The sequence below is a fragment of the Macaca thibetana genome, chromosome 11 (assembly GCF_024542745.1).
Source record: "Macaca thibetana thibetana isolate TM-01 chromosome 11, ASM2454274v1, whole genome shotgun sequence".
NCBI classification, from domain to species: Eukaryota; Metazoa; Chordata; class Mammalia; order Primates; family Cercopithecidae; genus Macaca; species Macaca thibetana.
Window position 1 is genome coordinate 6,478,041 of NC_065588.1, and position 15,918 is coordinate 6,493,958.

The 15,918-nt window shown below is 52.1% G+C and overlaps 1 protein-coding gene across 6 annotated transcripts in view; it reads right to left on the minus strand.

The window, feature by feature from the left end:
* SCNN1A (sodium channel epithelial 1 subunit alpha) overlaps positions 1 to 11,378 on the minus strand; it is a 36,782-nt gene extending 25,404 nt beyond the window's left edge. The window contains exons 1-3 of one of the 6 annotated variants that reach the window (XM_050747406.1): positions 11,260 to 11,378; positions 10,845 to 10,944; positions 7,965 to 8,434 (exon numbers count right to left, since the gene is read on the minus strand). In XM_050747406.1, the coding sequence (XP_050603363.1) occupies positions 7,965 to 8,434; positions 10,845 to 10,859 (485 nt within the window). In that variant the 5' untranslated portion in view covers positions 10,860 to 10,944; positions 11,260 to 11,378. The other 5 variants (XM_050747405.1, XM_050747407.1, XM_050747410.1 and 2 more) reach the window with 5 other exon arrangements.
* Between the last annotated feature and the right edge of the window lie 4,540 nt (positions 11,379 to 15,918).

Below are 15,918 nucleotides of genomic sequence, written 5' to 3' on the forward strand. Positions count from 1 at the left end.
GAAGAGGAAAGTGACCCACAGAAAACGGAAATGAGGTACAGAAACACCCGGATTGGTTACACCTCTGGCATTTGCTTTATTTGGACAAAGTTTGAACAGTGGGCTGCCTTTCATTGGCCAAAACCCTGCGATTGCTATAAAGGTAGGTTATAGTGTGTTTACATATCTAGTTAGGTGGCATTTCACTATGCACGAAGAAACCTGTAGGCCAAACTCAAAAACTGTAAAGAGGCAACTTTAGGCTAAAACTCATTTAACATGATTCAGTCTTTAGTGTAACGCAGTATACCGTTGGCCACTGTTAGCTAACACAGTTGTCATTCCCTTTTCCAGGTGAAAACCCTGAGGGCCGGGCGCGGTGGCTCAAGCCTGTAATCCCAGCACTTTGGGAGGCCGAGACGGGCGGATCACAAGGTCAGGAGATCGAGACCATCCTGGCTAACCCGGTGAAACCCCGTCTCTACTAAAAAATACAAAAAACTAGCCGGGCGAGGTGGCGGGCGCCTGTAGTCCCAGCTACTCCGGAGGCTGAGGCAGGAGAATGGCGTGAACCCGGGAGGCGGAGCTTGCAGTGAGCTGAAATCCGGCCACCGCACTCCAGCCTGGGCGACAGAGTGAGACTCCGTCTCAAAAAAAAAAAAAAAAAAAAAAAAAAAAGAAAACCCTGAGGCATGATGACTTATTGCAGAAGGCACAGCTAGCAAATGGGTCAGACGGCACTCCAGCCACCACACTGCCCTCTGGTCCCTCCCTGCTACCTCTGGCTATTTTAGGAGGGCCACATGGTGCCCCAGAAAGAGCACCTGGGCCAGAATCTCTGCGACGTAGGGCCTGGTGTTTGGGCCACACACTTTCTGTCTATGTAACGCTGAGTAAGTGACCTAGTCTTTCTGAATCTCAGTCTGAGTTCCTTATCTGTAAAATGGGCATAACACTAGATCTGCCTACCACATGAAGCTCTTGGAGGGTTAAGTGAGAAAATACTCAGTGACACAAAGTGAAGAGACCATCGACTATCAGGAAGACACAGAGGAGCCTGGAGCCCAGGAAAGCCCTACTGGAGCACTCGGCACATTCCCAGATTACCAGGCAGAGCTGGGCACAGGAAATGCACCAACTTCTTCTCTGCGGTGCTGTCTCCCACCTCCAGGGACCGCCTAGAAGCCTTGACTTCCCCTTCTTTGGCCCCTTCCCTAGCCCCATTCTCCACCTCTCAGCATCTCCAGCCTTGTCTCCCAGGGGGCTGTGAACACACAACCCCAGTGGAGTCGTCCCTACAAGTCCAGCCTCTACCACAGTGTGTTCACAGACAGGTGCCCCAAACCCGTGAGTCCCCCTGAGGACAGAGCCAGGTAACAAGAGATCGCCCCACTAGAGCCTGTTCTGAGCTCTCAGATCATATGTGGAGTTCAGTCCTGGCTGTGACTTTTTTCTTTTGAGACAGAGTATCACTCCATTGCCGAGGCTGAAGTGCAGTGGTGTGATCTCAACTCACTGCAGCCTCTGCATCCTAGGTTCAAGTGATTCTCCTTCATCAGCCTCCCAAATAGCTGGGATTACAGGCACACACCCCCACACGTGACTAATTTTCGTATTTTTTAGTAGAGACAGGGGTTTCGTCATGTTGGACAGGCTGGTCTCGAACTGTGATCCACCTGCCTCAGCCTCCCAAAGTGCTGGGATTACAGGCATGAGCCACCACGCCCAGCCCTGGCTATGACATTTGAAGAGCAGTAGGTGCTCACAAACCAATGATTGGCCGGGCGCGGTGGCTCAAGCCTGTAATCCCAGCACTCTGGGAGGCCGAGGTGGGTGGATCACGAGGTCAGGAGATCGAGACTATCCTGGCTAACATGGTGAAACCCCGTCTCTACTAAAAATACAAAAAACTAGCCGGGCGTGGTGGCGGGCGCCTGTAGTCCCAGCTACTTGGGAGGCTGAGGCGGGAGAATGGCGTGAACCCGGGAGGCGGAGCTTGCAGTGAGCCGAGATCACGCCACTGCACTCCAGCCTGGGAGACACAGCGAGACTCCGTCTCAAAAAAAAACCAATGATTACCCAGAGGATGGACAGCCAGGGCAGTGAGATGTCTATAAACCATTTCATTCAAGGAAAGGGGAAAGGACTAAATTCTAATCAGCTTTCCAGGCTCATATCCTGACCTCACCACATATTTGCTGGCTAACCTTGGACAAGTTACTTATGTTTTCTGTGCCTTTGTTTCATCATCTGTAAAATGGGAATAATAGTAGAACCTGCCTCGTAGGGTTGTTATGAAGATTAAATTACTTAATATATGAAAAAGTACTAAAAAAGTACCTTGCAGAGTAGGTACTGTATAACTGCTGATGTTGTTTTCATTATCATTACTGTTGGTATTACTGTTATTGGAGAAGAAAAAGCTAAGGAGACACAAGACACAAGAGCACTGCCTGCCATGTAACTACCATGTGACCTTGTGTCTTTTTTTTTTTTTTTTGAGACAGAGTGTCGCTCTGTCTCCCAGGCTGGAGTGCAGTGGCGCGATCTCAGCTCACTGCAAGCTCCGCCTCCCAGGTTCACGCCATTCTCCTGCCTCAGCCTCCCGAGTAGCTGGGACTACAGGCGCCCGCCACCTCGCCCGGCTAGTTTTTTGTATTTTTTTAGTAGAGACGGGGTTTCACCGTGTTAGCCAGGATGGTCTCGATCTCCTGACCTCGTGATCCGCCCGTCTCGGCCTCCCAAAGTGCTGGGATTACAGGCTTGAGCCACCACAAGCAGCGAGACCAGCCCCGACCTTGTGTCTTAACAACAGTGGAGCTAAAGACCCAGATTCCGATTCTGACTCCTCCACTTACCAGCTGGGTGACCTCTGCAAAGCCTGTTAGGCTCTCGGAGCCTCCATCTTCTTTTCTAACTATGGGACTGACACTTGCCTACACAAGCGTGTTATGAGGATCAAAATATGACAGTGGGCTTTGCAAACTGCAGTGCAATTACTGCTATTATAGCTGCACCTGAACTGATAGCCAGAGGAAGGAGGGGACGCCTTTAGGGTTGCTTCAAGGACACAGAACCAGGATGAGAGGGCAGAAGTTATCACAAGCCAAACTGCAGCTTTGCCTAAGGAAGAACTCTCTTAATTTATTTAATTTAATTTAATTTTATTTTATTTTATTTATTTATATATTTGAGACAGAGTCTCACTCTGCCGCCCAGGCTGAAGTGTAGTGGCGCTATCTCAGCTAACTGCAACCTCCACCTCCTGGGTTCAGGTGATTCTCATCCCTCCCCACAGGCGCACGCCACCATGTCCAGCTAATTTTTTATTTTTATTTTTTTGTATTTTTGTACAGATGGGGTTTCACTGTGTTGCCCAGGCTGCTCTCGAACTACTGAGCTCAAGGGATCTGCCCGCCTTGGCCTCCCAAAGGGCTGGGATTACAGGTGTGAGCCACAATGCCTGGCCAGGAAGAAATTTTTTTTTTTTTTTTTTTTTTTTGAGACGGAGTCTCGCTCTGTCGCCCAGGCTGGAGTGCAGTGGCTGGATCTCAGCTCACTGCAAGCTCCGCCTCCCGGCTTCCCGCCATTCTCCTGCCTCAGCCTCCCGAGTAGCTGGGACTACAGGCGCCCGCCACCTCGCCCGGCTAGTTTTTTGTATTTTTTAGTAGAGACCGGGTTTCACCGTGTTAGTCAGGATGGTCTCGATCTCCTGACCTCGTGATCCGCCTGTCTCGGCCTCCCAAAGTGCTGGGATTACAGGCTTGAGCCACCGCGCCCGGCCAGGAAGAACTTTTTAATAGCATCTGCCACAAAGGTAGCAAGGTTCCTGACATGAGAAGGATCCAACCACCGTGGCAGGGTTAGAGGGGAGTCAACTCTTAAAAGTCCAGGCTTTTTTTCCTGCCAGCCCTGCTGAGTAAAGCCCGGTGTCCAGATTGCCCGGGGAGTGCAAAGCCTGCCCACCACATCAGGGAACTGCAGGCAGGGACGGACTCCCTAGCTCAGGCCTTCCCCACCTTCCCCACAGGGGTTCTCTCTGGGAAATTGCTCCTTGCTTCACCCACTCCTGGCCTCCTGCTGTGCCATTTCCAGGAAAGAAGCTAGCATGACCTTCATTGCTCAAGAACCCCAAGTTCTTAGGTCCAGTCTAAACCGTTCCTGGGACTGGATGAAAAATACGTCTGTGGGCTCTGTTTCCCATGACTGTAGGTATGACTGGCCCACTCCTTTCGGTGAAGAAGTCCTTTGTTGACCAGAGAAAAAGGGGCTGCAGTGGGTAACCCTTCCCTTTGGACTCAGCACTTCCTTGGTTAGTCTGAAAAGTCTTCAGTGCTTTGTCCACTTTCCTTGAAGTTAGAAAGCAGCAGAGTCCTGCATGTCCACTTTCCTCCTCTCCCTCTGCTGGTGATGACCCTCGGCAGGTGGGCAGCCCTGGGCAGCTCTGCCTCACTCCAGTTCCTCTAGCTCATCAACTGATTTCCTAGGTAGGAGTCACTCACCGCGCTCCCTGTGATTCACTCACTGGGGCTGGTTAACCTGTTTACCTTCCTGCCTCTCTCCTGAGTAGGAGTGGCCCTGGCTCCCTCCCTCCGGCACGCCTGACAAACTGTCCTCCTATGACTGCTGCTCTGCCCGCTGGGCTCGCACCAACTGCCCCCGACCCTGGGAGGTCTCTGCCCGATCCCTACTTAAAGTGTAATGGAAAAAAAAGAGCTTTGAAATCAAACACACTTGGTTTGTGATTCAGCTGCTAACCTGAGATGCCCTGGCTTTTCTTTGGAGCCTGGCGGGGAAGGGGGAGTGGGGAGGCGAGGGGGAGGGGATTGGGGGGGGTGGGGGATGATTTCTGAGTCCCAGTTTCACCACTTGCTGTCTGTCTGAAGCTGAGCCAGTTACTTAACTCTCTGGGCCTCAGTTTCCTCATCCATAAAATTAGAGTAATCATGATACCTACTTTCAAGGTGTGTTGTGAGAAATAATTTAAAGCAGATCATCTGATTTAGATTCATTTGTAAAAATGTCTGGCACATAAATATATACAAGCGTTATTACTGTTTTTTTTTTTTTTTTTTTTTCTTTGAGACAGTGTCTCACTCTGTGGCCCAAGCTGGAATGCAGTGGTATGATCTCAGCTCACTGCAACCTCGGCCTCCTGAGGTGATTCTCCTGCCTCAGCCTCCCAAGTAGCTGGGACTACAGGCATGCGTAACCATGCCTGGCTGATTTTTGTATTTTTAGTAGAGATGGGGATTTCACCATGATGGCCAGACTGGTCTTAAACTCCTGGCCTCAAGTGAGGGGCTCTTTTAAACAACCTTGTTTGGGCTCCATCCCAGACCCCTCAATGCCTGCCTTGGCCTCCCAAAGCACTGGGATTACAGGCGTGAGCCACCGGGCCCAGCAGTTATTTTTTAATTAATTACATAAATAAATAAATAAATAAATAATGTATGTTCCCTTGTTCAAACTATTTCCTCTTGCCAAGCCTTAATTTCCCCATCTAAAAAAAAATGGGAATAATACTGCCCACCTCCCTGGACTTGTCAGTATTAAATGAGAGAGTGTCTATAAAGCACCCAGCTTTAGGGTGTAGCACATAATGTGACTACAAGGTCAAGCGCGTAGTGTTTGGTGGGTGTTGAATCTCCTTCCCCTGTGCTGGGGAGCCTTCCCCGACTCCCCTCCCGTCCTAGGTGTTCTTGCCTTCCTAACTCCCGCAGCAGCCCTTCAACCAGGAGGGATTCTTTCTGGACGGATGGCTGCTTCCCAGTCCGCAGTCCCCAGAGGCAGAGCTTCTGGCCTCCTTTCCCCGGCTTTTTCCTGGACTGTCTAGGGACAGCAGAACCTAAGAACTGTGCAGCAGAACCTAAGAACTGTGCAGGCCTCGCCCTGTTCACCCCTGCCCTCCCTCGCCATCTCTCACTGACATTTATTTTCAACCACAAATATTTATTGAGTGCCCACTGCCCCGCCTGCTGTCCTTCCCCCTCCTGCTGCATCCCTCCCCTCCACCAAGGCCTTAAGGGGTGAAGATGTCTGCAGGCACCAGGGGGAGAAAAACGAGGTTGAGGGGAAGTACCCAAGAAAGCTCTGAAATGAGATGGAAACCATGTCTGCCTGGAAATTTCATTCACTCAACGCCCCACATCTTGGGTATTAAAAAGAGGCAGAGTTTTGGGATTAGGCATAAACAGGATGAGTCACAGCTCAGTCACTCTCTCTGTGATGTTGTGACTTGCCTCTCTTTGCCTTAGTTTCCTCAAGTGTAAAATAGGGATGACAATAGCACCGGCCTGGGAAGACGTGAGAATGAAATGAGATGCCAGTGGACACCTTAGCAGTGTCTGTGCACACAGCAGCTTCTTAAGGAAATGGTCCCTACCCGGGACATTATACAGACGTTAATCAACAACATGGCCCGGCTTTTTTTTTCTCTCTCTCTCCTGGACAGGACGTCCCAACCTTTCTTAGTCCGTAACACACCTTTGGACATGATGGAATATGCGAAGGGGCCTCCACCCACAGCATGACAAATCCCAAGCATCCATAATCGCACACATACCAGTGTGTGCACACACACACTCAACTCACACCCATAAAGATCTGACACTCCTTGAAGGCACACTAACTCACTATTTTATCATACTTATCCCAGTGTGCCACAGTTACTGGCTTATATGCCTGTCTCTGCCATCTTATTTTATCTGTCTCCAGAACACAGCAAACTACATGCCCTTCAATAAAGGGTGTATGAATTATTCATGAATCCATTTTGCCTGGTGCCTAGCCCTGTGTCTGGCTTGACGCAGGTGTCCCCAAGGTGTGGCATGGCTGGGTGAATGCAAATAAAAGGTATATAAAAACATTCAGCCCTGCCCTCCTCTCTTCTCCACGCTCACCACCCGCTCACCACTCGCTCCGGTTTCCAGACCCAACATTGGCAAAACAGCACTGACGAAACCCAAAACTTCAGGACACACCCAAGCACTTAAAGGTCAGGCACCTGGGCAGGTCAACAGAGCGGCATTTCAGCCTGGGTCTTTTGGGGGAACAGCTTCACAAGGGGCTGCTCTCCAGCCTGACCCATTCTCCTTGTTCTGTAAGGCCCCTGCCTCCAGCCTTTGGGCTCACTTGCAGCCCTAACCTCCACGAACCCCCACTTTGCTTTCTCCATAACAAATTCCCCGGCCGGGCGCAGTGGCTCACGCCTGTAATCCCTGCACTTTGGGAGGCCGAGGCGGGCGGATCACAGGGTCAGGAGATCGAGACCATCCTGGCTAACACGGTGAAACCCCGTCTCTACTAAAATACAAAAAATTAGCCGGGCGCGGTGGCGGGCGCCTGTAGTCCCAGCTACTCCGGAGGCTGAGGCAGGAGAATGGCGCGAACCCGGGAGGCGGAGCTTGCAGTGAGCCGAGATGGTGCCACTGCACTCCAGCCTGGGCGACAGAGTGAAGACTCCGCCTCAAAAAAAAAAAAAAAAAAAAAAAACAAATTCCCCTTCTAAACAAAGACTGACAGCACCCACCTCCGCAGCACCTGCAAGGCCTCGCCTCCCCTCACCTAGCCTCACCTCTCCATCAGACTCTCCTGTGGGGGGGATGAGGCCGTATACTTTGCTGGCATCTTGCTCCAGAAAAGGATGGAGCTGAGCACACCCCTGCCCTTTGGCAGCACTCCCTCCCACTTGCAGGAGGGAGAAGGGAACGGGAGGGAAGGAGAAGAGAGGGCAGGGGAGGGCAACGCTGCTCCAACAACCACACTCTGGGTGAGCCTGGGGTGCTAGGACGGCTCCACTGGGCAGGGACAGCAGTCCAGCAAGCTGGAGGCTCCTCGTTTTGCCAGTGGTGAGCTCTACCTGGGACAGGGGTATCGGCTCCCACCCTCAGGTCTGAGGCTGTGCCTGCCCAGTGAGCACCTCAGCACCCCGGACCACCCTTCCAGGCGCAGGCACCAGGGAATGGGCAGAGGGACTAACCGACCTGTAGGGATTGAGGGTGCAGATGGTCACTGCGGGGAAGACAAGCTTGTCCGAGTTGAGGTTGATGTTGAGGCTGACGGGGTAGCTGAAGTACTCTCCGAAAAGCAGGCCGAATTGCCAGTACATCATGCCAAAGGTGCAGAGCCAGAGCACTGCCCAGAAGGCCGTCTTCATGCGGTTGTGCTGGGAGCACACCAGGCGGATGGCGCCGTGGATGGTGGTATTGTTGCAGAAGAACTCGAAGAGCTCTCGGTAGGAGCGGTGGAACTCGATCAGGGCCTCCTCCTCCGCCGTGGGCTGCTGGGGTGCCGCAGGTTCTGGGCCCAGCCCCTGCTCCTCACGCTTGTCCCCCTTCATGAGCCCTGGGGTGGGCTGTGGAGGGCTAGCGTCCTGCTCCTCCAGCTTGTTCCCCTCCATGAGCCCTGCGGTGGGCTGCAGAGGTCTAGGGTCCTGCTCCTCCAGCTTGTTCCCCTTCATGAGCCCCGGGGCGGATTGGGGAGAGCAAGGGTCAGGGTCAAGGCTGAGCTCTGGGCCCTGAGTGCCCTCTCCCATCACCCCTGGAACCCAAGTGAGGTTGCCCCTGGCCATGCCCACGTCCCACCCTGCGCCCACATTCTCCCACTCCTCCCTCCCTCCTCCACCTTTCCTGGAGCCAGCAGACCTGCGGGAGTTGGGGCCAAAAGTGCCGGAGCTGGGCTTCCCTGGAACAGCCTCTCCTCTGCTTCCCTGAGAGGGCCACCCTTTGGTTTCTGTCCCAGCACCTCCTTTTCTGCCTCTGCCCTCTTCCTTTGATCTTCCTCTGGGATCTGTGTCTCAGCGCCTGCCTCTCACTCCCTCTCTATCTGCCCTGTTTCTCTTTGGGTCTCTCCCAGCTCTCCTCTTCCTGACCTGCCTCCTCTCTCTAATCCTGCCTCTCTTCCTCTTCCCCACTTGCCTTGCCCCTTCTCACTCTAGGCCCTCACCTCCAGCCTCTGGCCCTGACCTCGAGCCGCGTCCTGATTCTGTCTCTACCCCAGGACTGCCGGGCTCCAGGAGGTCTGGGCTGCCTCCAGCTTCCCACTCCCAGGTTGCGGCTGGACTGGGACTGGTTCCTTTCCAGTTGAATCTGGCAGCCAAGCCTCTCCTCCCCCTCACCTGACAGGTGCAGCGGCCGGGCTGGGGAGCCCGCCCGCCGGCCGGCCAGGGATAGAAGCAACAGGAGTCTCATTAACATCTCAATTAAAAGTGAGCAGGGCAGGGGGAGGGGCTGAGGAGGAGTCAGAGCTGGGAGTTTTCCAAAGGAAGGAGGGCTCCCGAGGGCAGGTGAACTGGGAGTACTGGACCTGAGAAGGCAGACTCTGGGCAGGGGCTTTAGATGCAGACCTGACAGGCAAGGAGGCTGGGGGACAGGAGGGCAGGTTACGGGCAAAGGTCAGAACAAGTAGAAGGATCCTGAGCCCACAGCCAGGAGGGCAACACAAGGAGAAGGGGCCAGCCAGGCTGAGAGGGCCTGGGTGGGGAAACCGGAGGACAAGGGAGACAATAGAGAGGGACAGCAAAGGATGGAGAGATGGGGATGGAGGAGGGGCACTGAGTGAGTAGAGGCGGGTGGGGGGCGGAGGCGGGGGCAATAGGAGGAGCCAGCACCAAAGGGAGTCTCTCTCCAGGCAGGAGAGCAAGGGGGGAGTCCCAAGTGTGCTTCCAGGAACTGGAGTCTCAGCAAGTGGGCAACCCTCTAAGGGTACCCACAGCTCAGCCTCACCCCCAGGCCCTGGAGAGAAGAGAGAGGAGGTCTCTGCAAACCTCCTCCTCACTCATTAAGTGGACGCGGCGCACTCAGGTGGGGCGCATCTGCCTCCTCCTGGTCCCTCCTGTTTCCTGCTGAGTCCTCACCACTCCCTCCAACCTTGTCCAGACCCGGGAGGGGCCCAGGTGAAGCTGGGGGCTAGGCGGGGCCTTAGGACATTCTGTTCTTTTTTACACCATTGGCTGCCAGGCCAGGAATGTGTAATCGCCCCTGTTGTGGTCACAGAGTTGCAGGAATGTGGGCAACCAGAGGCAGCACGAGGGCCAAGCAGGACACTGTGGGCACAGACCCGGAGCCCAGGGAGAGGCAGGGACAGTAGGCACTGAAGGTGCAGGGAGGACGTGGCCAGCGCTGTAAAGGAAGAGAGTGGGCATGGCGCAAGCCTGGGCAGGCCCTGGGAGGAGGAGAAATTCACTGATAGGGGCTATATTTTTCTCCAAAATCTCTTTCCAAACTTAATGCAGCAGGATAAGGAGTGGAGTGCCAAGTGGTGAGCAAGGAGAGAAGGGAGGGTCAGAGAATCAGACCCAAAAAGAGCTCTAGGAGACTCTGGAGAACCACCCACACAGCCCGGGCCCTGCACGCAACAGGGAGGCCTGCCGCTCCCTCGAGGGCCCCACAGGAGGCAGCCAGGAGTGCAGGAATGTGGTCGCTGGCTTGTCCTGCCTCCCTCCGCAAGCCCACAGACAAAGGCCCAGCCTGAGCACTGATACACACTGGGGGAGGAGATAGGCCTGCAAATAGGTAGCTGCAATACAATAAGATAAGGTTTCTATTTGTACACTTTAAAAGATCGTCTTTAAAACGGACTTCTAACCAAAGCACAGATCTCAGATTTCTCAGAGATAAGAGATAAGAGCCAAGGGCTGGGGGAGCCTAGGGCTCACTGCAGGAGACTCAGGAAGCCTTCCCAGAGAAGGTGTCCTCTCTGCTGAATCTTGAAAAGCAAGGAGTTTAGCAGGCAAAGAGAAAAGGCGGTACTCCAGGCTCAGGGTCCGACCTGGTCTGTGGCTTCCTCTCTTGCCGCTGTCTCTTGCGACTTCTTAAAGTGAGAGCGGTGTCAACCAGGATTCCAAACCAGGTTCCCTTGCTTACCTTGATACTGCTCATGATACCTCCCCTTGGAAGGGACAGCTGGATTTTTCTTCATTGTCCTGATGAAGAAACTGACCCTTCCCAAGGATAAACCAGTTTTCTGAGGTTAGAAAACAAAATATGAGCAGAGCTATAAACAGAATTCAGAATCCTCCTCCTCCTCTGGCGTTATCTACTTAATGCTTTAGCCATTTACTTCCTGAGACAGACTCATGGGGGATCGGGGCTCCGCTGCACCAGGATGGGAAAGCCGGGAAGGCCTCCCTCACTCCCACACAGAGCCCATGGATTCATCCAGTCTCTGGGTGCAGGGTGATCTCCTTGGCTCTGTGAAAAGGTCTCTGCACTGTCCCCGCCACCCCACAGATCCCAGATACCCCTAGAAACTCCAGTCTCCCTCGAGCCAGGTCCTTACATTGGGCATGGTCCTCCCTGCAGACAAGGTGCTCAGCACCCTGGCTGTTTGATCTCAAAGGTTCTGAAAAGCACCTCCCTGCCTTTTCTATTTGCTAGCTCATGCCTGAAATCCAACCACTAGCTGAAGGCAGCATGGCAAATAGTTTTCGTATCAAGGGCTCTGTGAGAAGAATTGCAATGCCTGGTCTGGGCTGAGCCGGAGGGTGGTGACCCTGCCACGTCCTGCCGGGTATGGGAGTGGCAATGCAAGCCCAGTGCTGCAGCATTCTAGACCTGGAGTGGGCTAGAGCAGGCTTGGTGTTGTGAGGAAAATAGAAATCTGAGACCTGCGCTTTGGTCGGAAGTCCATTTTAAAGATGATCTTTTTAAAGTGTACAAATAAAACACAAATATGTTTTTGTCATAATACAATTTTTCAGCAATACGGAAGTATGTAGAACAATAAAAGCTTCCCTTTGTCCCCTTCCTTTCCCTCCCCCAAGGGGAGCCACCGTAATTTGTATATCTCTCTGTGTCTTTTTGTGTGCCGTTATAAACTTACATGTATTTTTTATTTTTTATTTTATTTTTTTATTTTATTTTATTTTTATTTTTTGAGACAAAGTCTGGCTCTGTCACCCAGGCTGGAGTGCAGTAGCGCGATCTCGGCTCACTGCAAGCTCCGCCTCCCGGGTTCACGCCATTCTCCTGCCTCAGCCTCCCGAGTAGCTGGGACTACAGGCGCCCACAGCCGCGCCCGGCTAATTTTTTGTATTTTTAGTAGAAACAGGGTTTCACCGTGTTCGCCAGGATGATCTCGATCTCCTGACCTTGTGATCCGCCCGCCTCGGCCTCCCAAAGTGCTGGGATAACAGGCGTGAGCCACCGTGCCCGGCCTACATGTATTTTTTAAAAACAAAACATATAGTTCTTTTTTATAAGAGGGACCGTGTTATAGGTATGTTTCTACAACTTCCATTTTTGCTTTTATTTTCTTATTTATTTTAGAGACAGGATCATGCACTGTCCTCTAGGCTGGAGTACAGCAGCATGATCATGGCTCACTGCAGCCTCCAACTCCTAGGCTCAAGCAGTCTCCTGCCTCAGCCTCCCAAAGCGCTGGGATTACAACCATGGGAGCCACCATGCTCAGCCCCTATTTTTGCTTTTAAACTATGTGACTTTGAGAAAGGCACTTGAGCTCTGTGGGCCCCGGTGATCTTACCTGAGAAAATGAAAGGGCAAGAAGGGGTGGGTAAGGCAACCCGGATGGGCACAAAGACTTTTTCCAGCTGACCTTGCATCTAGCCCCCTGCTTCACGCATGAGGGGACTGAGGCCCACAGAAGCAAAGTGACTTGGCCACAGTCACCCAGGAGTTAGGGGTGGGGCCAGACTGAAAACTGCGCCACTCCTTTCCAAGCTCAGTTCTCCTTCTCTGATTTTGAGGGAAGTAGTTTTATTCTATAAGAAGTCAAGAGCTTTGTAGACTCTGTCTTGGAAGGACCTCCCGCCTTCCCAGGACTACCCCCAGACTCCCCCAGAGCCCCAGCCCTTCCCGCCAACCCAGGGCTGCCTTCCCCTCCCAACACCAGCTATCCTCTAACCCTGTGGTGTGGCCATAAGATATGCACGGCTGCAGGGAGAGAAGTGAAACCAGAGGGGCTGCCGTGGGATGAGGGTTATGAGTGCACAGGGTCTTCCTGCCTCTTGTTCTCCGCGGACAGGAGATGACGGAAGTAATCACTCCAGCCTCCTAGGGAGAGTCCATCTCTGCACTTACCACTGTTTACTATTATTTATTATTATTATCCTGATGTATGTGTGTTTGTACATATGCAGGGACAGAGACCAGGTGTATTCATCTCGGTGACCTCAGTGTCTAGTGGTCACTGTTTGCCGACCCACTCTGTGGAAGACAGCAGAACTAGCATCTTTGCTAGTTTATCTTTGACAGAGCAGGATATGCTATGAAAAAGCATCTGCAAAACTTCAAACACCCTAACTTCCTCTGACAACCCATTTATTTGTGGTCTATTAATTTGTCTAAATGTTCTTCGCTTTTCCCTGTTCACTTCTATCCTTTCCAGGATGAGAATCAGCTACTTAGTTAAATGCAAGTCTTTATTCTTACTACTTGGAGCTAATTAGCCACTTCACACTGGGGGCTGCCCACTGTGGAAGACAACAGTCTTTTCAGCTGCCCTTATGTGGTACAGATTTCTCTTTCATTTAAAACGATGGACCAGAAAAATGCCACACTTCATCTAGTCCCCTGGCAGTTTACTTAGAAGTTCACTCCTAGAAGTTGATCGCTTTGAGTTAAGACAGGGTTTATCAACCTTGGCACTATTGACATTTTCAGCTGTATCTTTCTTTGTGGTGGGACAGGATGATTGTGTCCTATCTACAATCCTGTGCATTGTAGGACGTTCAGCAGCATCCCTGGCTTCCATCTATTAGATGCTAGTAGCACCTCCTGAGTCATTGCGACCAAAACATCTCCAAATATTGCCAAATGACTTCTGGGGGGCAAAGTCACCCCCGTTGAAAAGACTCGGTTAAGGCATTGTCACCACTGAAAATGCAAATACTCTGGAAAAAGACAACCCTCATCAGTTATGCACTTCTGGGTGTTTGCCAGACCCTTTCCAAGAGCACTAGTCAGCTAAGAGCAGAGTGGAGAAGAAGAGAGAAGAAATAGTATTTTTCTTCTGGCCGGGTGCAGTGGCTCATGCCTGTAATCCAAGCACTTTGGGACGTTAAGGTGTGTGAATGACATGAGGCCAGGAATTCAAAAACAGCCTGGCCAACATGGCAAAACACCATCTCTACTAAAAATACAAAAACTAGCTGGGCCTGTTGGCGCATGCCTGTAGTCCCAGCTACTCAACTTGGGAGGCTGAGGCCAGGAAAATCACTTCAACCTGGGAGGCAGAGGTTGCAGTAAGCTGAGATTGTACCATTGCACTCCAGCCTGGGTGACAGACTGAGACTCTGTCTCAAAAAGAAAAAAAAAGAAGAAGAATCCATTCCCACCAACCCCTTTTCTGGATGCCTCATGGGCCTGTGGAAAGAAGGCGCTCTCAGCAGCTCCCTCGGAAGAAGTCCTGGTAGAAGAGTCCCACCCTCACACACCTTTTAGGAGTCCTGGGGCGCTTGGTCTGGGTCTGGTGTTGCTCAGTGGAAATCAGTCTCAGGGAGACTGGTGAAGAACACAAAACGAAAGAAGCAAAGACAGTGCCCTGCCCGTGGTGAACTTGTGAATTTCTCACCCCTGTGAGTCTCCCTTTGTCCTCCTGGGGATGGCCGGGCATTGTGGTAGCCAGTTATTGGTAAGATTTGTCTTTCATGATCCAGCTGGGAAACAAGAAACACTCTTTCAAAGTCTTTCAAACAAAGGAATTTAACACAGAGAACTAACTGGTCCATGGGTGATGGAGGAGTTGAGAAGCCAGTGGGAGGTAGCTCAGAAAACAGCAGAGCAGGAAACAGCTACCATCTCTAGGCCTGGAAAGACAGCAGGGTGATGTAGCATCAAAGACCAAGAAGCCTCCGGAGCCATTTGGCAGGAACTAAATAGTGTGGACTTCTGGTAGGAGATGGGATTATGGAACGGGGAAGGAAGGAAGACAACCAACTGCAGGTGAAGCCGGAAAGCAGAGAGGGGAGAACTAGCCCGGCTGCTTCTCTCCTCCCACCCCACCTCCGTCCCACAGATCCGCAGGCAAACCAGCAGCCGACTGAACAATAAAGAGGCCACAGAGATAAAGTGATGGGGCCAGGATCAAAACCCAGATCTCAGGGCTCATTCCTTAGGGTGTAGAGAGTCCGTGAGGGCTGAAGCGCCAGCTTAGGGCTGGCAGCAGAAAGAAGGATACAGTCCAGCCAGCTGGGGTTAAAAGGGGTCTGACATAGTGGTTACCTCTGAAGCAGGAAGCTTTGACTGGGAAGGGCATGTAGCAACCTTTTGTAGTTCAAGGAACATTCTGGCGCTGGGTGTGGTGGCTCACGCCTGTAATCCCAGCACTTTGGGAGGCCAAGGCAGGTGGATCACGAGATCAGGAGTTCAAGACCAGCCTGGCCAACGTGGTGAGACCCCGTCTCTACTAAAAATACAAAAATAGCCAGGTGTGGTGGCGGGCGCCTGTAATCCCAGCTACTCGGGAGGCTGAGGCAGAGAATTGTTTGAACCCAGGAGGCAGAGGTTGCAGCGAGCCGAGATCGTGCCACTGCGCTCCAGCCTGGGTGACAGAGCAAGACTCCGTATAGGAAAGAGGAGAGGAGAGGAGAGGAGAGGGGAGAGGAGGGGAGGGGAGGGGAGGGGAGGGGAGAGGAGGGAGGAGAGGAGAAGAGACGTTCTGGAACAACTGAGGGATTGCAAGAATACACAAAAGTGAAGACTGAGCTGTATCTGTAAGATCAGTGTACCTCATGTGTTTCACTGCATTATATGTTACACCTCTATTAAAAGAAAGGGTCTCAGCACGTAAGACAGGGTGGGGAAAAGAGGAAAAATAGAAAAGAGAAAGATTCCCTGTCTTTTAGAGTAAACTCCTGAAATATTTTCAAATGAAATGATATGATGTCTGGGATTTACTTCAAAATAATCACGAGGGATTCGAAGAGTGTGTGCGTTGGTGGGGGAGGGGTATACAGAATAAATGAAACTGACGGTG